The 21297-nt window shown below is 39.7% G+C and overlaps 2 protein-coding genes across 3 annotated transcripts; both read left to right on the forward strand.

Annotated features, from left to right (window-relative positions):
* Positions 1-150: 150 nt before the first annotated feature.
* dusp22a (dual specificity phosphatase 22a) lies at positions 151-9793 on the forward strand. Of its 2 annotated transcripts, none has more exons than XM_052063551.1 (7): positions 151-403; positions 1237-1344; positions 1863-1945; positions 2834-2883; positions 6548-6622; positions 6888-7059; positions 9450-9793. In XM_052063551.1, exons 2-7 carry the CDS (start codon positions 1287-1289, stop codon positions 9573-9575), a joined length of 564 nt encoding a protein of 187 aa, XP_051919511.1. In that variant the 5' UTR covers positions 151-403; positions 1237-1286; the 3' UTR covers positions 9576-9793. The 2 variants fall into 2 exon arrangements, with proteins under 2 accessions (XP_051919511.1, XP_051919512.1); XM_052063552.1 differs by having other exon boundaries at positions 153-403; positions 1311-1344.
* Positions 9794-15623: 5830 nt separating this feature from the next.
* irf8 (interferon regulatory factor 8) lies at positions 15624-20280 on the forward strand. The gene is made up of 9 exons (XM_052063523.1): positions 15624-15730; positions 15843-16027; positions 16836-17019; positions 17183-17283; positions 17358-17415; positions 17668-17715; positions 19079-19474; positions 19552-19667; positions 19763-20280. The coding sequence occupies exons 2-9, from the start codon at positions 15857-15859 to the stop codon at positions 19952-19954; spliced, it is 1266 nt and encodes a 421-aa protein (XP_051919483.1). The 5' UTR covers positions 15624-15730; positions 15843-15856; the 3' UTR covers positions 19955-20280.
* Positions 20281-21297: the final 1017 nt, after the last annotated feature.

Raw genomic sequence — 21297 nt, forward strand, 5'->3', positions numbered from 1 at the left:
CTTACAACACAGACCTGGTCGGTAATGCCTTCCGATGACATTCCATAAATACAATCAACAAAAATAATATTTTCATTCAGTGACAACCTAAATTCAATAAACGCGCTCTTTAAAAAGTCCTACAGCTGTCCTGTGCTATGACGTCACTTACCGGAAGGACAAGTTGCTTCAGGTCAAAACAATCAGGAAGACGAAAATTCATGTTGGACCTGTAAGACAGGACCGCAAGCCTAGGATATATACATTTCTATCTCGTCTTTTAATTACTTCGTTTAATCCAAATACAGTCACAATTCGAAGTTCCGGCCAGCCTTGTGTTTTGAAGCCACACTTGTGTTAAGGTGCCACTTTCAGAGAGTAAACATAGAACGACTAACCCAACATGGGCAATGGAATGAATAAGGTAGGTTAAAAGTCTGTTTCATGTTGCGGTGTTGTGGGCGACGTGTTAAAATTGTGCTCGTGGGTAATCGAGTTTACGTTCGAGCAGGATGTTGACTATCTTTAGCACATGCTAAATTATGTCATGTATTATACGCCTATATTTATGAACGTCGCATTCGGCAAAATAAGTGTGACAAACTTTTCATTCGAGATTTAACTGTAAGAGATAAGCAAATAAAAACAATCTTTTGATAGACGCAGCAAAATCACCCGTGTACATGAATCTGGACTACTTTCTCGTTCACAAGTACAGTACTAAAGCAATTTGATTAAAAAAATCCAGATTAGGTTGATAGGGTTTGAATGAAGTAATTATGCAACAGACTGACATGATGCTTGGAATATGGTGAATCAGATTAATTTTGTTTTCACTCAATTGTGACAGCCTGATTCAGCAAGACCTGAAGTCCACACTCTATGGCCTTCACTTGAACTGTGACCCTTGAATAATGTATCAAAAATGAGATCAAGTCAGAATAAAATTTGACATCTGGTACCTTTACTTTCGGCTTAGCATATGAACATGCTGATCATTAGTTTTGAAAGCATTTTAATTCATTGGAGAACTTAATTAGATGGTACCTACTTGGTGTAAAAAGAATGAGAACCAGTGTAGTCACAAAGTTGTACCATATCCATTGACCTCACCTCTCATCTCTTCTTTGGGATGACCTTTCAGTGCTTCAGACCTTGTATGTCCCTGAGGGGAACATTGCCTTTCCCGTTGTGGATTCTTAAGCTTTAAGCCTGAAATCCAATCAGGCTCAGCTTGGGACATTTGTTCCTTTTTAGGGGAACCTTGTGAAGCCTGACTATCATGTAGAGACTAAGAAGAGTGCAACATGTCTGTGACTTCTGCTTCACAGGTTGTTGATGGCCTTTACCTTGGGAATATAAGAGGTAAGGAAGAAAGATTTATTCTTTTGCTGTCGCACAAATTATTCTCAATTTTTAGACAAGATTTCCTTTAATATAGAATGTTGGAATGGTGCTGTCCAATTAAAGGTGATCTCTGCTGGAGAAAAAAAAATCGCTAAATGAAACGGAGACATATGTGGCCCTCATTTCTTCTTTTGGGGGGAAAATACGATTTGACTGCTACTTGGTTTGAGAGTAGGGAAATACTACGTATATGTCGTTATTCCTTTCGTGCATCACCATTCCATAAGAATAGTTCCCATTTGAATTTAGGTGATGTGCCTTAATAATAGTGCAGCGTTCTTTTAACATGTAGGTGTGGCCGTCAGTGCATCGGCCACTTAAAGTGGCATTTAAAGTGTTCCAACTTTAGTCACTGGTCAGATTACGTCAGCACAAGCGACTAAACTGGATCTCACAGTTGCCGAGCATTGTCTCACAACTTCCAAATTAATTTTCAATCACTGAGCTCCTTCCCCCTCTTCTTGTCTTTGACCTAGATGCAGAAAACCGAAAAAGCCTGTCACAGAATGGTATCACCCACATCCTCTCTGTGTACAACAATGCCCGTCCCGTATTTGAGGTTAGTGCAGTAGAAGTATTGTCCACTCCCAAACACTTTATGAACCAAACACATTCATATTTCCAAACGTGCTGAAAATTGTATGTGTGTTATTAGCCAACAGAGGGAAGTGTTGAGCTGTAGTTGGTGCAAGTGTCCTGATAGTTGTTTGTGCACAACAAATAAATTGTTGTAGGATTATATAAGAATATAACACACTCAACCCATTATTAGATGCATCTAAATTTCCTTTACATTATATAAATGTTCAATTTTGAATGACATTATTTGATCTGCATGATTTAACCATATGATTGTTACTGTGGTTGTTGTTTGTAGTTGTGTAGAACTTCTGAAAGCTGCTTCTAATATTTTGATTATTAGATTAGATTATTATATCCGGATTTTGTATCGCGTCTCATAAATTAAAATGGTGCTCGTACCTAATGACCTAGAAATGCTGTACAACCACATGACATCCCACCAGACACAGACTTGATTTCATTTTGCATTTGTTTCACCCTAAGAGAAAGTTAAGGTACAGTTTCACCAGTCCCTCAATCCTCGAACCAAAAAAATGTATACATAAATCCTCAAAACAGAAGTAGAAGATACGATTTCTGATCTTTATTGGGATTGGGTTGATGTATGTCATAAAGGTTAAGCAAAACCCAATTTTCAGCATATCATATGAGAAGGTGGCATGAAAATGTCACCTCAGTTGATGCATCATTTTATGGTTTCTGTATATTTAATGATCGGCCCTGGCAAGAACTGATATGTTGTCACATTAATAGGAACACACTTACTAAACACCAAGAGGCAGAACTTGTTTTCCAAAAACTTGTTTTGGGCGTCACAATAATCACTTTGACGAGTGACATAGGTTTTCATGATTATGATCTGCAGGACAAGACCTACCTTTGTATTCACGCAGCAGATGCTTCCAGCGAGAATCTGTGAGTGTAAAACACACACACACATACACACACACACAGGCAACCGTGTACCTTCTGACCATTTTCCTCACATTTATAATTATCCTTACAGTAGAAATACGGATGAACCAGGCAAAGATGATGCATTATTGTTTTGTATTTATTTATTGATTAATTCTCAAAACATATGGTTCCGTTAGTCAAATCTGATTTATGTGGGGCTTGAGGTAAAAAGTAGTCCTTCTGTCAGTATATATTTTTTTGTATTTCTATATGAATGTTGCAGAAAGAGTTCGATGGGGTAATTCCATTTGTCATCTTGTTCGTGTTGAAAGCATCATGAGGTGGCCCTCCGCCCTTGCAGTAGTCCAATGAGTCACCGTGTTTATATTAATTGCCACGTAGCTTCTGTTCATGCAACTCTAGTTTGACTCATTTTGGACCGAACACGCAGCACAAAGCCCTGAGATAATTCCAAAAGCAACGATCACATGCTTGATCGCAGTATCATACAGAAAAAGCTGCCTCATGTTTCGGGTGACCACCAATTTGCGAGTTTGGGACGCAAGCTTTTACTCCAGCAGCACTGTGCTCAGTGGCTGATTCGTGAAAACCACACTGGAGTGGTTCTGTTCTTTTATTTTCTTCAAACTATCTCAAATGATAAATACGAACAGAGCAAAGAGCAACAACAAAGAATAATTATAATCAAGGGAACAAATGAGTTTTAAAAAAAAGCACAAATCTTACATGAAGGTAAAAAAAATTGAACTTTAAGCCAAACCTATTTGAAATAATTTTACTGTATCTCTTCAAAATTTAACATGAGACAGAGAAGACTGTAGTGAGCACCTTGTTTTATTATTTTTATTTCAATTTATGAGACTTCAAAATCATGAAAAACAAAGTTGTAATGTTCACTCTCAAATGCTATGGCTGAATGCGCTAAACCACACCTTGTTCAACTGTCAGTCAACTTCTCCGACCTAAAAAGTTGGTGCAACTTCATGTAGCATCTTTCCAAAGCTTTAAGAAAAATGCCATGTCCAAGCCCCCAAAAATATTCTCTTAAATCCTCCTGTAGCTGTAATGTAGCCCACCGGGTCATCACTGTGCTTGTCCATGGTGCAACAATGAGGCACTCACAAAGCATACAGAGGCAAGGCAGCTTTTATAAAAATATATATTTGCTATTCTGCATGCACTCAAGGCCAACAACGATTTGCTTTAAAGTAGCCTTGTCAATGGCCTTTTTGAAGGCAGGATGCATTTTTGGGAAACAGGCAGAGCAAGCGAGCTACTGTACCAGTCTGCCGCAGTGATGTGTGTATTTAGTGGGAGAGGGGCAACTTATATATTATTCCAGAAGAACATTCATGGATAATGTATATCTCCTACAGACACCAACGATTTGTGTGAAAGTCTTACCAGAAGTGTGTAAGCTGCAAAGTTGGACCAGCTCCATACTTTGTAGTTCGTGTGGCTCACATGACCAGGCGAATACAGTAGAGATAATATAAAACTCTGATGGATGGATGGTCATAGTGTTAATTTGATTTCTGCAGCTATTTACATTTCTTGAAAGGTAATGAAACTACTCCTGCTTCAGAGAGTGACTGCAAATAGATGAGGAATGGAGGTTTGTTGCTTGGATGGATGTTGCCGAATGGCCCTAAGAGGTCTGACCTCCAGTGTTGCAATCAGGCACCTTCCCTCAGGCACAGCAGAGGAAGGAAACCTCAGTGACATCTGGCTGTTGCCTCTGACCACCCAACACTTTAATGATCCCCATTCTGTCACAATCTCCATTCTGACTGATGCGAGGAGCGAGACCAACTGCCGCCCCACCGCGCTCGCCACCAGCAAGGGGGCCCCTCCCATTGCTTAAGGTCCTATCAATTGTTCGTATGGTTGAGGTGTCACATGTACTGGAGCTGTTTGGGGTTTCGTCCAGCTCTAACGTCTATAATGTGGTATGGATGTCAACTCACCCCTGATTTCAGTTCCCTTTTTTGCTCCATATAAAATTTATATTGGCACGAATATGGTTTATTTTATTTATATTGCCCTTCATAGGCAAAGGAGACGCATTTGGTCATTTAAACTTAAGTCAAGAGTGGACGTGTTAAGTTGACAAGAGAACTTAAGGATGAAGTTGTTATTAATGCCCATTTAACACCCCATTTCTTTACATAGTGTTTTTTTTTTTTTGGAGGGGCGTTGTTTTTGTTTTATTTTTATATTGGAATGTCATATTCAGGAGTGGGCGGCCCGGTAGTCTAGTGGTTAGCACGTCGGCTTCACAGTGCAGAGGTACCGGGTTCGATTCCAGCTCCGGCCTCCCTGTGTGGAGTTTGCATGCTCTTCCCGGGCCTGCGTGGGTTTTCTCCAGGTGCCCCGGTTTCCTCCCAGGAAACAAGGGCCATGGGGCGTGCTGGAGCCTATCCCAGCTGTGTTCGGGCAGTAGGCAGGAGACACCATGAGCCGGTTGCCAGCGTGTGTGTGTATATATATATATATATATATATACACACACACACACACACACATATGCAAATACAGTATAAGTGTTGAGTCATGCAAATGCGCAAGTGTTGATTTTCAATAAAGGGCTTTGGGGAGTGTGAAAGTGTACCAATCAAGTTTTGTCAAACAACCAAAAGAAGCATTGATGCTAAATGTTTTTGCTTTATCCATGACACGTCTGTATTCATACAATTGTGCTAAATTATCCCAGGGTTGACATTGAAAACTTTATGAAGAAAAAAAAAAGATGGAGATGACAATTCACTCTACAGGACAGTACTTTGATGCAACTTCGTTGCCATGACACTCCAATTCAGCGGCAGTGTGAGAGCGAAAGCTTTTTCTTGCTTTTCACCAGATTCAGCTAGTTTAAACCCAAATACTCCTTCACAGGGTGAATTTCTGCATATTTAACAAGATGAGCGGAAGCCTTAGTGCTGGGAAGACAGAACAAAGTGCTGAGGAGACAAATTCTGAAGTGGACTTTTGGTCTCAGGAAGAAGTGTTGGTGGAGAGAGTCTATTTTAGCCGGCGACTGTTACTTTGTCTGCTGTTGAGTAACCAGCAGCTGGTCCTGGGAGTCTGCTATATCAGCCTTCTACTTCTTGATTATGTGAAACGTTATCAGTGTTTCCCAACTGTTTGCAAGGATCGTCATGCACAACATTTCTCTGTGTGCCTTTTGTTACTCTCACTATTTTTTCAATTTTTGAGACTTTGCTGCATTTTTGTTCACATGCTTAAAAATTGATTTTTGCCAGATACCTGGTGTAAAACAGAACAAAGGACACTTAAAGTACTTTCCTTGTCTGTTGTCTGTGCTGCGGTCTACCACACAGTCTCTGTTGGAGAAGCATTTCTGAACCAAGTCGGCACCATCCATTTATGAAAACACGTGTCTCCATTTTTAAATTTGATTTGATTTGAGACATCTTTGTATCAGGACGGTATCATATCCCAGTTCCGCAACCCAAACAAGATGCCATTTCTCAATTCCCTATAATGTGTCATCTATTTTTAGCTGTACACTATCGTATGCTAGGAAACGCTGCCTGAAAACTAGGGTCGAGGGTTGCTTCCTGACTTGATGTGAAATACATGCGGTTTCATGTTTCAAGTCTGATTGCATGCGTTTTAAGTGTTTTCATTTATTTCGTAGGTTGCAACATTTTAAAGAATGCATCCGCTTCATCCACGAATGTCGCCTGAATGGCGGAGCGTGTCTGGTTCACTGGTAGGTGATCAGTCGCATCATGTTCGGTGTCAGAAGTACTTCAGTATGATACATTGATACACTACCACAAGCTGCAATAGTAAACCTTGTTAAATCAGTCAGTCAGAACGGATAAAATCATGATACGGCTCTTGTGCAGGCTCTCATGAATCATACACTTGAATCATGAGAACCTGTACCGAAGTGTACCGAATGTTGTGACGGGTCAGTGCAGAAGACATGAAACATTTGGCTTGGGTTCCTGAACTGTGTGTTTGTCTTGCAGCCTTGCAGGTGTGTCACGCAGCACTACTATGGTGGTGGCCTACCTGATGACCGTCACCCATTATAGCTGGGAGGAGTGTCTCACCGCAGTCAAGGCCGTTCGTTCTTTTGTCGGCCCGAACTGCGGCTTCCAGGAGCAGCTGCAGGAGTACCAGACAACAAAAGTCTTGGAGGTATGGACAACAAGTCCACCAGAGTGACCACATCTGTACAGTGCAATGTCATCCAATAATTATGCTTTTATAAAGCAGAAAAAATAAGTAATGAGACCAAGGGTATCTGCATGTGAATGAAGATAGACTGGCTGCATTACAGTCGCAATGGCCAAGTCGCTGCGGTGGAGAACGGGAACCGCAGGGGGGGTGGGGGGATGCTGCGATTGCATTAGCTCTCTCCTGCTCATCACATGTTTTGCTTCATTGTCAGCGTCTTGCATGCGTTGATTTCGAGGATTACAGGGGAAATGGCTTCACACAGTGTGAGTTCTCTGATAGAGCCATTCCACATTGAATCTGTGAATATTTTCGAGCATGGTGTGGAATGAACTCCTTAGATCAGTGATTCTCAAAGTGTGGTGGTCTTCAGGCTCCTGGTAGCGGGACTCCAAAGAATCCATTCCAAAGTACAAGTTTCAGTTCAGTTATATTTAACTTTTAAGTTTGGTGCATTTGCATTTGAAGGGTTACTTAACTCCTTTCTGCCATTTTCAGTGTCACAAAGTTATCTTCTGGAATGAATTTGATAACTTTTGCAATGGACACCTTTTTAAAAACGCATTTTGCCACTTGCTTTCGACTGAAAGTGACATCACGTGTACTCGGGGATCAGGTCACGACTAATCAACGCTCAGCTTGCGGATGTCACATGACCCAATAAAATGGCAATACATTTTAATGGAATTACTAAGCGCAGCGTTAATGCTCAGCCTATGCATTATGTTAGCGTGGCTTACAATAATATTGAATATACTTGGAAATAAAATATCCCGCATTTTTTACTGAACACTTGGTGTAGTTACTGGTACAATCTTAAACATTTGATAACCACTGCCTTGTACCAATTAGACTATCCTAATATATTTCGTGATCCCAAAAAGTATCAGCATGCCTTACCAAAGTGGCTTATTCACGACCGAAGAAAAACACAAGCAGAAGGAAAACACACAAAGTCACCAGCTGCGAGTTGAAGTGAATATCTTACTGGATGTTTATTATTGCGGTTGGCATTTATCAATCATGTAGAACTGCACTACATTATTCTGAGAGCTCTGTCTAGTAGTTTCTCATCTAACCAAAATATTACGAACATCTCTCAGTATGATGCATTAATTGCAGTTGTGCACCACCACTACAACCACAATAATAAACATATAAACATATAAGTTAAATATTTATAACGCTTCTGATGCAGTTATTGCATTGGTCTCATTACCTTTTGATTTTTTTTTAATTGTCATCAATATTGTTCATTATTTAAGTTAATACTGATTCTTTGTGTTAGTTCCTACCTTTATCAGGAATAAGGAATGAAGTCAGCTGCTATATGCAATAAAATTTTATGTTGCTTAAGCTGTAATAACCAAAGGTTCGTGACACGGAAGCCTGAAAGAAAGCCAACTGTAGATTGGCTGATCCAAACCTTTGTCCCCAGTTTAATTCAGACCACCACATTTTTAGTTTCGGAACATCGTAATGGTTGAACACACATATATAACGCTTGTACATATGTGTGTGTGTGTGTGTGTGTGTGTGTCTAGACTTTGGAAACAAAAAGAAACGGTAATTGGAATAATTAATCAAACCATCACTTAAAACCATTTACACTGTACAGGTTTTAATTAAGTTCACATTCTTAATTAGGAGTTACCCAATCAGGACTTCAGCAAGTTTAAAATAAGATAAACCGATCACCGATGCGATCAGATGATGGACCAAGCTATTAGAACAACTGCACAGTCGACCCTCGCTATTTGCGGGGGATTGGGATGGGCCCGGCCCGCAATTAGCCAAAATTCACATACAATTGATGCCCTTTGAAATTGGGCAACAAAAAACAAAAAAAAGAAACCGTAATCACTCTTCCAAAAACAGTGCTAATTTCATTGTATTTTCATTACATGAAAAACACGAAATTTAAAAATACTTTGGATGGCAGCACAGAACATCCCTGGAGTGAACAAGATTGTGCTTGCTGTCATTTCTTATTTTGCCCCGATTGGCTCTGTAAATTATGACACTACAACTGATGAGTGATTTTTCAGGAAATGCTAAACATCTGCCAATTCGTTACAGCCTATTGACACATCAAGTCTGTACAGTACTTAATTGTCATACAAATGGAAAACGAATTTAAATGAAAATTGATAGAGTTGTACTTTTATTATTGATACTGACTTTCTTGTGACTGTCTTGTCGTGTTTTCCAAAATGACTTACAATTATCATGCTATAATGATAATGAAATACACCTACTGTATAACTTCTGAGTCCAATCAAATGTCACTCAGTATCTCCAAAAAATATGCTGATCTGAACAGGATTATACTTATACCGATCTACCCACAGTACCGAGCGTTGTTGGAGTCCAGTTTCCAAGCCAGTCCCTTTAAGGACCAGGAGCAGGTGGCCGCCTTGTTGGTCCAATACACGGAGCAACAGGAGAACCAGAGACAAGCTGGTGACCAGCGCTGAATAAAACGAGACGTGGATATATGCTCCCTTCCGCCCACCCTGGCTCATCCTGAAGGCAGCAGCTGAAAACACGAAGCCCGGCACCGACTCACCTGACAAAATACTTAATTTATTGTCCACGCTAACCTCCTTGATTTCGGTATGATTTCGATGCAGGCTATGCGCACCTCACTCCTAGTACCTCCTTGTTTCCTTCACCGAGCCCATCAGTGCTCAGACGCCTTACTCGAAAAGCCTCAGCACCTGAGCCATGATGACATCACCCGTGATCCTCTCGGCGTGTTGCAATTTGCTCAGCAGCCTTAAAGATTTGTGATTTGCCTTCGATTACAAAGGTAGTCTACCTGTTTTGGTAGAGTACTGCTTTACCGATTTTGTCTAAATGACAAAAAAAGGTAAGAAGGTAACACTAAAGTTGTCAAATGAACACACGTTCATTTGTTTCATACAATACAATACAATACAATACATGCTGATTTATATAGCGCTTTCAAAAAAGCGGCAGCTGTAACAAAGCGCATAACAAAACAAGGCTATGTTGACAGCACAGTGTTCAGGTTTAATGAAGGATCTTGGAAGTCCAAACACTACCATCATCCTGATTTTTAATGAAGCTCTGATTTATCATTTTAGTGTTTGTAGATTGTTGTTTGTCTTGGGATTCTATTGGTAGACTTTACAATTGTTTTGATTGCACATTTCAGTTTTTTTTAATGAACCGCTATCACTGACTTAAATGTTTTCATTGCACATTAATGTTTTTTTGTTTTTATAATTAAAAAAATTAAAAATGAAATCATTACTGTGTATGATTAAATGATGAAATCTGTTTGACATTAAGAAGTGCTTGTTTCACATTATTACTACTACCACTGATCCTCAAAATGTCTGTGTCAGAAAACTTCCAATTCCAAGACTGTCACACTATATTTCAAACCAAAACTACAAGTACCCCCCCCCCCCCCCACCCTCTCCCTCCATGAGCTAAACCGGTGGAAATGTATGTAATGTAATAATGTATGTAACCAAAAAAAAGAAATAAATAACTACCCAGTCAGCAAAGGCATCTGGCCAACCAGATGAGGGCCAGTTGTGGAGTGAAGTATTTGGGCCAGAAATCAATTACAACTCTGGCCCGTATATGGCCAGCCAGTATTGAGCCACCCTTAAATTTCAACACACGACCTTGTTTTACAATTGCACACCGATGCGGAATTCCACTCATCATCATCGCACACACACACACATGCGTGAGGTTCAATCAAGCCTGCAGGATAATTTCAAAATGGAAAAAATGCATAAAAGAAACTAATATTATATTTAATAGTTATTACATATATAAACTAATATTTTTAATAAGGTGCAATTCATTGAGTATCTGCTAGGAGACACTGTTTTGACCAGAGAAGAAAACAACAGCAGCCTCACTCCTTCACTGGACCCATGACAACAGGCGCTATCAATAGCACACTCACATTTACACATTTAATGGCACTCTCCTTAATTTATAAGGTGTAGGCAGGGATTACATTTAGATTTTATATGCACATGTAAATGGTTTAAAACTTCCTTTCTTTATAAATCTTGTTTAATCATAAAGTGGATTACTATATTTTTCAATAAAACTTTGTACAATCAATGGGATCAGTTGTAATGCATATATGTGAATGATAAAGGTAAATTGCACATTTGTTGAAGGAAATAAAGGTGCTTCATGAAATGTTTTGTAAAAGGTACGTTCATTAAATTTCAACATTTTCGAAATGTGTTTGGCATTTTTCGACCAAAAAAAAGACCATGTATAAGTAAGGCGTTTTTAGCCGGAAAAAAAACGACCATCTATAGTAAGGCGTTTTTAGACGAAAAAAAAAAACATGTATAGGAAGGCGTTTTTCAACAAAAAAAAAAACGACCATGTATAGTAAGGTGTTTTTGGCTGAAAAAAAACGACCATGTATAGTAGGGCCTTTTTGGATGAAAAAACGACCATGTATACTAAGGCGTTTTTGGATGAAATTTTTAGCCGAAAAAAAAGACCATGTATAGGAAGGCGTTTTTAGCCGAAAAAAACGAACATGTGTAGTAAGGCATTTTATGTCGAAATTTTTAGCCGAAAAAAAAGACCTTATATAGTAAGGCGTTTTTAGCCGAAAAAAACCCCACCATGTATAGTGAGGCATTTTTGGCTGAAATTTTTAGCCGAAAAAAAAATGTATAGTAAGGCATTTTTAGCTGAAAAAATCGACCATGTATAGTAGGGAATTTTTGGACGAAATTTTTGGCTGAAAAAAACGACCATTTATAGGCAGGCATTTTTGGACGAAATTTTTAGCCGAAAAAAACGACCATGTATACTAAGGCATTTTTGGACGAAATTTTTAGCCGAAAAAAAACGACCATGTGTAGTAAAGCGTTTTTAGCTGGAAAAAAACGACCATGTATAGTAAGCCGTTTTTGGACAAAATTTTTAGCCGAAAAAAACGACCTAGTATAGTAAGGCGTTTTTAGCCGAAAAAAACGACCATGTTTATAGTAAGGCGTTTTTGACAGAAAAAAACGACCATGTATAGTAAGGCATTTTTGGATGAAATTTTGAACCGAAAAAAACGACCATGTATTGTAAGGCCTTTTGGGACGAAAAAAAAACGACCATGTTTCGTAAGGCGTTTTTGGACGAAATTTGTATATAGTGTGTATAGTAGGGGTCCCCACACATAACCAAATAACCCTTTCCAGGTTCTTTACAGAAAAAAAAGTCAGGAAACAAATAATAACACTATTAATGTAATAAATAATAACTAAATAACCCTCTATGAGTTCTTCACAGAAAAACAGGAAATAAATAATAACTAAACAACTCTCTCTCTTTATAGCCCCTTGAAGTCCACAAAAAAAAGTTCTGCCATCTACGAGAACGCCACCTATCTTGTCTTGTTTATTTCTGCTACCGTCTCGTTCACGTGTTCTACTAATTGATCTGAGACACAACTAAAACACTGAAACATTCTATGGTGTGTAAATAACTTTGTGACCTTGATTTCAACCCTATTTGCATCATGGGTCATTTTGCCCCCAAGACCACCTTTGTACTTTTTTTTGTACATATTTCAATTTTTCTGCAGTTGGGGACAATCTAGGAAAAGTCATAAAATTTCAAGTTAAAAAATTATCATTTAGGGGGGTTTTGGGGCGTTTTAACACAGTGACGGGTCATTTTGCCCCGAGGACAACAGGAGGGTTAGAGGGCCGGGTCAAATGTGCCCTCGGGCCGGATACGGCCCGCGGGCCGTAGTTTGGGGACCCCTGGTGTATAGTAAGGCGTTTTTGGATGAAAAAAAACAACTATGTATAGTAAGGCATTTTTTGTCGAAATTTTTAGCCGAAAAAAACGACCATATATAGTAAGGCGTTTTTAGCTGGAAAAAAATGACCATGTATATAGTAAGGCATTTTTGGACGAAACTTTTTGCCGAAAAAAAACACTATGTATATAGTAAGGCGTTTTTGTTTGCGGTTTGGCCAGCAGGTGGCATGAGCGGACTTCTGTGCACACCTCCTGCTAATTGCTGTTTTGCTGTTCATTGACTAGTTGGCTTTCGACCTCGTCATGTTTTGCTTTGTATTCTCGGTACCCATGGTAGAGTAAGTACTGGTTTTGTTTTGTGATTTGGCTTTCTTGCGTGTATTTGTGATACATTGTTTTTTGTTTGTATTTGCGGTCTTTATTTTTCTCCTTTGCCTTTTTGTGCAAACGCTTTTTGTTATTCGTTTTATTTGCCCTCTGGTCCTTATTGTTGACCAGCGCTTTATGTTCTCTCCTTGTAGGTAAGCCATTTTTGGAAGAAATTTTTAAACGCCCTACTATTCATGGTTTTTCGGCTAAAAATGCCTTACTATACATGGCAGTTTTTTCGTCCCAAAATGCCTTACTATATATGGTCGTTTTTTTCGTCCAAAAATGCCTTACTATATATACATGGTCGTTTTTTTTTCGTCCAAAAGGGCCCTACTATACATGGTCGTTTTTTTCGGCTAAAAATTTTGTCCAAAAATGCCTTAGTATACATGGTCATTTTTTTCGGCTAAAAACGCTTTACTATATACTGTACGTGGTCGTTTTTTTCGACTAAAAACACCTTACTATACGTGGTCGGGGTTTTTTTCCGCTAAAAACGCCTTACTATACATGGTTGTTTTTTTCCGGCCAAAAACGCCTTGCTATACGTGGTCGTTTTTTTTGTCAAAAAACGCCTTATTATACATGGTCTTTTTTTTCCATCTAAAAATGCATTACGATACAGGGTCGTTTTTTTTCGGGCTAAAAACGCCTTACTATACATGGTCGTTTTTTTTCGTCTAAAAACGACTTACTATACATAGTCATTTTTTTCGGCTAAAAGCGCCTTACTCTACGTGGTCGTTTTTTTCGTCCAAAAAGGCCCTACTATATATGGTTGTTTTTTTCGGCTAAAAACGGCTTTTAATTCAAATTCAGTATAAAGTATTTAAAAGTTATTCACGTTCAGTTTTTAGTGGCAAATATTCAGCCCCACAGAGTCACACCTAGTTAAGTTTTGGTTGTAAAGTGTCCTAGAGTGTCTTGAAAGACGCTTATAAATGAAATGTATTATTATTATTATTACTATGAGAAATTTCAGGGGTTATTTTTATTGACCATTCATTGTTCATGATATGTACAAATGTTTGTTTTCCTAACACACTGTCCATTCTTGTTTTCTTACAGTTCTTACAGCCGCTGTGAGACCTTACAGCCTAACATCTTGGGCCTCAGACCAGGAAATTTATGTCACAATCAAGATGGCTACATCTGGCTCCTGATCGGGATAGTGACAGGAAGGAGAGCATGAAAAGAAAAGAGGACATGGAGAGCGCAACAATTTGATGGACAGAAAAACACCGTTCAAGAATAAGCTGCATCCCAACTTGGACTTGGTGTTCACTGTTAAATAAAGAAAAGTGCATTTTTTCCAGTGTATGTGGAGTTATAAGTGAGGTTCACAAATTATGACAATAAACATATTTTTATAACAGTCGTTTTTGAGACTTTTTTTTTAATGTGGGTAAAATATGACTCATGAAAGATGTGAAAACTACAAGTACCCCCCCCCCCCCCCCGCCCCATGAGCTAAACCGGTAGAAATAAATTATGTAACCCCCAAAAATTAATAAATAACTAGTTGGACTTGTGCCTCACTGAGTAATTCTTGGCGGCAAGCTCTTTTTTTTTTTTTTTGCATTGATGGTACCTGTAAGTATGGTACGGTAATATGTATTTTATAGTATTATGTACCCGCTAAAATACTTTTACCACCCTCCTTTGAGAACCACTGAGCTCGGCAATCAACCAGCAATTCTTCAAAGAGATTTTGTGGCAAGAGTTGTGGCGTAACACGTGGCTGCTTAATCATGATAACATGCCTGCTTACAATGCCTTGAGCATCTGACACTTCCTGAATCAGAATGCCGCCATGCTGGGGCAACCTCCGTACACACATGACCTGGCTCTATATGTTTTTTCTTTCCTAAGCTCTGAAGGGACCTGTTTTGAAGATATGAACCCGGCAGAAGAAGCTCGGAAATTGTGTTTGCCTCCATGGCTATTTGAAGGGGAAAACTTGTAATTTGGATTTAAAAAATACCTTTTGTGACACACCTTCTGTACCATTAATATTTTCAAGACCACTTATTCAGTTTAGGGTCCCAAGATATTTTTAGTTTCATTTAAATGTGACATTTAAATGAATAAATGACACATTCCCAATTTGGCTAAAGTTCCTTGATCCCTGTGAACTGACTTGCAATTCAAGAGCTTGTGTTGAAATAGATAGTATAGCGTTCTCAGAGGAGGGTGGGTATAGCAGGGGTCCACAAAAAGTCCCCACGCCACAAGGTCACTTGTGACTGATTGCTTTTGACGTGGGCAGCAACTTGTGTCATACCGTTTCTTGTAAATGCCCACACTTAAGAGAACTACACTGCCGTAGTGGGCGGGGCCTGTCGTGACTTGATGACGGCGATTGGGTCAGAATCCAGCAACGTCACTTTAGTCACTGCCATTCATAACAATAAACTTGACAGAGAGGCGTGGGGGAACAATCATTAATTAAACTCTCGCTGCTCATCAACATCTCATTGTAAGTGATTTTACTTTCGCTTTTGGGGAAACATATGCCTTTCCTTAAAATTACTTTATAAATTTGTAATTCCAGTCTTACTTTGTAATCGTACGTGCACCTCTTGGTTTAGGTGACCCAAACACGATGACGAATTCTGGAGGTCGAAGACTAAAGCAGTGGCTGATTGAGCAGATCCAGAGTGGACAGTACTCTGGGCTCCTGTGGGAGGATGGAAGCCGAATCATGTTCCGAATTCCATGGAAACACGCGGGGAAACAGGATTACAACCAAGAAGTAGATGCATCCATTTTTAAGGTACACTCAGTTGGTTTTTTTTTTAACGAGTAGTTATAATAATGAAAGTAGCAATAATAATCATAATAATAATTATTATGATTATTATTGCTGTTGTAGAAGTAGCAGTAATAATAGCAATATGTGCTGTTACTTGCTGAGATTGTCTGGCGACCAATCACCAACCACCCTAATCATGAGTAGATATAATTATTTGTAGTAATAGTCAGTGCTAGTATATTTTAAACTAGTGTTTACCAGTCTTTATTGAACCAAGGCACATATTTCACATCAGAAAAACTCTCTCGGCACACTCAAAATACTCACTTACTCTACGTCATCGGCAAACTAAAATATTTTGGGTCGTAAATAAATATTTTTTCGTTCAAATAAATGACATTGGATAAATTCTTGGGACACACCCGATGACCTCTCATGGTGCACTTAAATGACACAGCATGCTGGTGGGTTACCGTTTTAAACTACCCTGATGTGGAATTTTACATCAAATTACATCAACTCTCTGAAGTTGAAATGAAAGAGTATTATTTCTTGAGTAAGTGAATAATGTAAATTGTCCGTAGATTTGAATGTGTCTGTAAATGATTGTTTGTCCATATTTGTCCTGCTATTGGCTGGCAACCAGTTCAAGGTCTAACCAGCCTCTCGAGCAAAGTGAGCTGGAATAGGCTTCAGTTCACCAAAGTAGCTAAGTGGTACATAAAATGGAAGGATTGATAATATTACCTTATATGACATACAGTACTCAGAGCATATTGTCTTTTTTTTTTTAATAAAAATCAATTATAAGATACATCCGTCTCTGCAGGCATGGGCTGTGTTTAAAGGGAAATTTAAGGAAGGCGACAAAGCAGAACCTGCAACTTGGAAGACCAGACTGCGCTGTGCACTCAATAAAAGTCCTGACTTTGAAGAGGTGACGGAAAGGTCTCAGCTGGACATCTCAGAGCCTTATAAAGTCTACCGAATCGTACCTGAGGACGAGCAGAAAAGTGAGCTTGTGATTTTGGAATATGTTCAAATCTCAAATTAGGTCATCTTTTACATTTAAATAATGGATTTTATTCATAACAGTGTTGATATTATAATCATCATCATCATCATGACAAGATCAGGAATGAGTGTGTGTAACGAATGTCTATTGTTGTGCGACAGATGGAAGAAGCTCCGCGATGGCGATGGCTGCTTCCAACAGCTCTGGCGAAATGACCGACATGGACTGCAGCCCTACAGACACAGATTGCATCATTAAAGAGGTAAAACTCATTCTTGTCATTCTTGTTGCCTTTAGTACTTCTTTCTTGACATTTTATTGTTACTGTTTTTGTAGGAAGAAGGCTGCAGAATGCAGGCCAGTCCCGAGTATTGGCCGCAGACTAGTGTCAGTGGTAAGAGCAGAACAGACAATTGACCACAAAACGTATTCATGAGACATGAGCTGTGCTGTTGTTTGTGCGATGCTCGCTCAAACTGTCCAGTGGAAGAATTGACTAACATCCGGTTGTACTTTGCTGACGAGGATGATGAAGTTGTTGTTGTATAAATATTTCTGATGATGAGGCAAAATAATGACACAACTCGATGTTGAGAACTCTTTGGGAGTGTTTCCGTGGCCTTAATTCTTCTCTTTTTAATCACAGCTTTCTCACTGCATCAGGACCATTTACCAACTGGCACTCCTAGTTCAGGTATAGTTTGTGTTTTATGTCCATCCACGCACTTTTTGGGAGAAACTTAACAAACTTAAAATGAATGCAGCAACGTAGGAAAATATTACCCAGGAGCTTGAGTCGTTAGTTCAAGTTAGGGAGCAACACGTGTCTGATTTTGCTCTGCTACACATGCACTTGCAGTGCATTTCCCCCCAAACGAAATCATCTCTAAGGACTGTCACACCAAATGTGACAGGAAAGAAATGACAGTTGACAACCTTTTGCCGCACACTGGTTGCGCATCAGCTGGTGCACTGCAGTGGAAAAACCTGCATTGGATTCTGAGACTTCACGTTCAAACCTCTGTATTTTATTCATTTCTATTGAACCGGAAAAGCATGGCATCATTGTAAAGGAAGAATCAGATTGCCACAAGGAGAAGAAACAGGTGATAATAAAGTAAAGAGTGTGGATACTTTGAGAATCTGTCGGCAATGACAGATGGGCCCAGTCACGCACTGCACCCGTGCATTTTGGTGACAGAGACTCTCCACTCGATGCTTTCTAGAATGCTGAAACGTATATTTTAATTGAGATTACATCTAAATATCTATCATGTATATTTATTGATATGTTGGTTACATCTGTGATGTTGCGATGTTGCGATGCCATTCAGCTGCAATTCAAATTTGGAATTGCAGCAAAACCGCTGGCCGCCAGTCAGCCACTCAGGAAAACTACTCATTTCAGCTGCATGACAGTTGAGTCAGTTTTGAGCCACATCGCTCGGTGTGTGGCAGGCCTATGACATTTAGTGGCAAGCATAATGTGGGATAAGAACAGTTGTAAATGAAACTTAAAAAGTTGTAAATAACATTGGAGTGTTTTACGATCGTAGTTTTTGGATTTTTATGGTTAAATCTATAGACCTAAGCAGTTCTGAATATATTTTTGCGGGCGGGGCATCAATTGCTCATGTTTTTTTCCCTGCTATTTGCAGAAGGGCTCGGTCCCTATCCCCTACGAATTACAGATGTTGTCTGTATTTTCAATGTGCTGCAATGACATGTTTGATTTTTTTGTTTTTGTTTGTTTTTTGCCACACGACATCACCGTAAGACCACCACCACTCGTAGCAGAAACCTGTAAATTCCAGGAAAGATGCAATTGCAACAGTTGTAAAATGAAGAAAACAGGAATCATGGGAGCAGACTACCGTAATTGTGAAGTGGTGGCACTTGTGTATATCACACGAATGTATCAAATGAATCAAACAATTTTCCACTGAAAGCAACGTGACAGAATGTTATCCTAGATTGCATGTGAATTACCTTCCTAAATTTGTCTGAGTGTGGCAAGTAACAAGATTTTGAACGTTGCCGTGCTTTGTTTCCTCCAGGTTTCTCCCAAATGATGATCTTTTTCTACTACGGAGGAAAGCTGATGGAGAACGTATTGGTGACTCACCCGGAGGGCTGCCGCATCTCCCCGGCCCAGCAGCACCTGGGACGCGGCACCCCCTACAGCTCGGACAGCATGCAGAGCGTTTTCTTCCCCTCGGCTGAACTCCTCGAGTTTGAACGGCAGCGCCACGTCACCCAAAAGCTCCTGGGTCACTTGGAGAGAGGGCTTCTGCTGCGTGCCAACCAGGAGGGCATTTTCATCAAGAGGCTGTGCCAGAGCAGAGTCTTTTGGAGCGGACCGGCCGACGCAGGCTCTCATTATGGCCCTGTGCCTTGTAAGCTGGAGAGAGATGCGGTGGTGAAGATTTTTGACACCGGCAAGTTCCTTCATGGTGAGACCTTGTTTGTCAACTACACAATTTAGCTGGAGGAGAGATTCTCTAACCAGCTGTATTTTGTCCTGTTGTAGCGCTGCAGCTGCACCAGGAAGGTCAGCTGCCAGCACCCGATCCAAATGTGACTTTGTGTTTTGGTGAAGAGCTTCATGATCTCAGCATGGCCAAGAATAAGCGGATAATCGTGCAGGTAAGAAGAACTAAGTGACACTCTTTTCTTTTTTTTCACTTTTCGCCAACCGTAATGTTTTGATGCCTCCACAACCCTCCAACGCCCTGTTTCAGATCACGATGGTGAAGTGTCAGCAGCTGCTGGAGGCGATGAATTTGCGCCGCTCGCAGCCATACTGCACCAACATGGACCTGTGCGATGACATCTCAGCAGAGCAGATGGCCCACATCTATCAGGATTTGTGCAGCTACAGTGGTCCGCAAAGGTCCTCGTGCTACACGGACAACATGCCCATCACCGCCTGACGGTGTGCCAAGAGTGCGCATGTAACTTTTTAGGAACCCTCTTTGTTTTGGATCATATTCTCAGTCTGAACTTTCTTCTCAATGCCAAGAATATCCATAGTTTCACATGTTTTTGCTTTTTGTGTTATATACAAGAAGGGTCCTGAAAAACCTATGCCACTGGTCTGCAATACGATTAAAGAAGAACATTATTAGAATCTAACGTATCAAATTGATATGTTCTTTGCAAAGGTGTAGCTAACGATTCGATGCACCTTTGGAATCCAGTGAGATACAATACAAAAGCTGAACTTTGTTTTTAACTCAACTTTTATTTCTGGAGCACTGACGACTGAAAGAAAGTGATGTGGGAAAAAAAATACCAAATATAAAACACATAATAATAAACTATTTCTTTTTAATAATCTTGTAATCTTTAAGAACATAAAAGCAGTTGATGACTTAGACTTTGAGATCAAACTGTCACAAGCCATTTGATTCCGATGACAATATGCTTGGAGTTTGATGTGGAACTGCCCGTCATAATACTAAGATGTATATTAATGTTTTTTTTCGATCTTTTCATTTTCTCCAGAAATCTGATGACATTTTTTGTGTGTGTGTGGGGGTGGGGGGTCTCACACTCCCACACACAAACACGCACATGATCTTTACGGAGTGAAGAAATTCGTGTGTAGATGTGACATGAAAATGCTGTGCACTGAATGTAAATAGGACATTTCTTGACTGACCAAATTTCAGCTTTTTCAGGTGATGGGGGTGATCTAATTTTATTACTGTGATTTGGGCATGGAGTGGCATATTAGAGATAGGTTTTACTATCATCATGTCTTGTTGTACCATTTTTATGATGACATTTTTATTAAAATCATATTTTCAATGAACTCCATCCAAATTATTTTCTCTATCATGTTCTGACTTACGTATTCAATGCTAGCAGTATTTACATATTGAAAGTTGTCGCTGATGGTGCGGCGGTACACTCGCCGGACTTGTGTGCATACAGCGGGGGGGTCAGTTCCGAGTCGGTGACGGCGTAAATGTGGATGTGTGGTTGTCTGTCTTTATATGTGCCCTGTGACTGACTGGCGACCAGTTCTTCCACCTTTCGCCCAAGGTCAGCTGGAACAGGCTGCGCCCCCCGCCACCCTCTTCAGGATAAGCGATGTTGAAAATGGATGAATGGAAATCGATATGAACTATACGGGTTTTTTTCTTTCAGACAAAAGCAAAATGGCAGATTGTATTTATGTGATCATTTTAAAGATCAAAATAAATAATTAAAACACTAATATTATGATGTAAGTGTTTAAATACACACACACACACACACACACACAGGG

The sequence above is a fragment of the Hippocampus zosterae genome, chromosome 4 (genome assembly GCF_025434085.1).
Source record: "Hippocampus zosterae strain Florida chromosome 4, ASM2543408v3, whole genome shotgun sequence".
NCBI classification, from domain to species: Eukaryota; Metazoa; Chordata; class Actinopteri; order Syngnathiformes; family Syngnathidae; genus Hippocampus; species Hippocampus zosterae.

Excerpts from the sequence above, each read along its gene's own strand:
- irf8 (XM_052063523.1), top strand. The coding sequence starts at position 15,857 with ATGACGAATTCTGGAGGTCGAAGACTAAAGCAGTGGCTGATTGAGCAG. Across the intron at positions 17,020-17,182 it reads ACCTGAGGACGAGCAGAAAA|ATGGAAGAAGCTCCGCGATG; the intron begins GTGAGCTTGTGA and ends GTTGTGCGACAG. Across the intron at positions 17,284-17,357 it reads CAGATTGCATCATTAAAGAG|GAAGAAGGCTGCAGAATGCA; the intron begins GTAAAACTCATT and ends CTGTTTTTGTAG.
- dusp22a (XM_052063551.1), top strand. The coding sequence starts at position 1,287 with ATGTCTGTGACTTCTGCTTCACAGGTTGTTGATGGCCTTTACCTTGGG. Across the intron at positions 1,345-1,862 it reads TTACCTTGGGAATATAAGAG|ATGCAGAAAACCGAAAAAGC; the intron begins GTAAGGAAGAAA and ends TCTTTGACCTAG. Across the intron at positions 6,623-6,887 it reads GGAGCGTGTCTGGTTCACTG|CCTTGCAGGTGTGTCACGCA; the intron begins GTAGGTGATCAG and ends TTTGTCTTGCAG.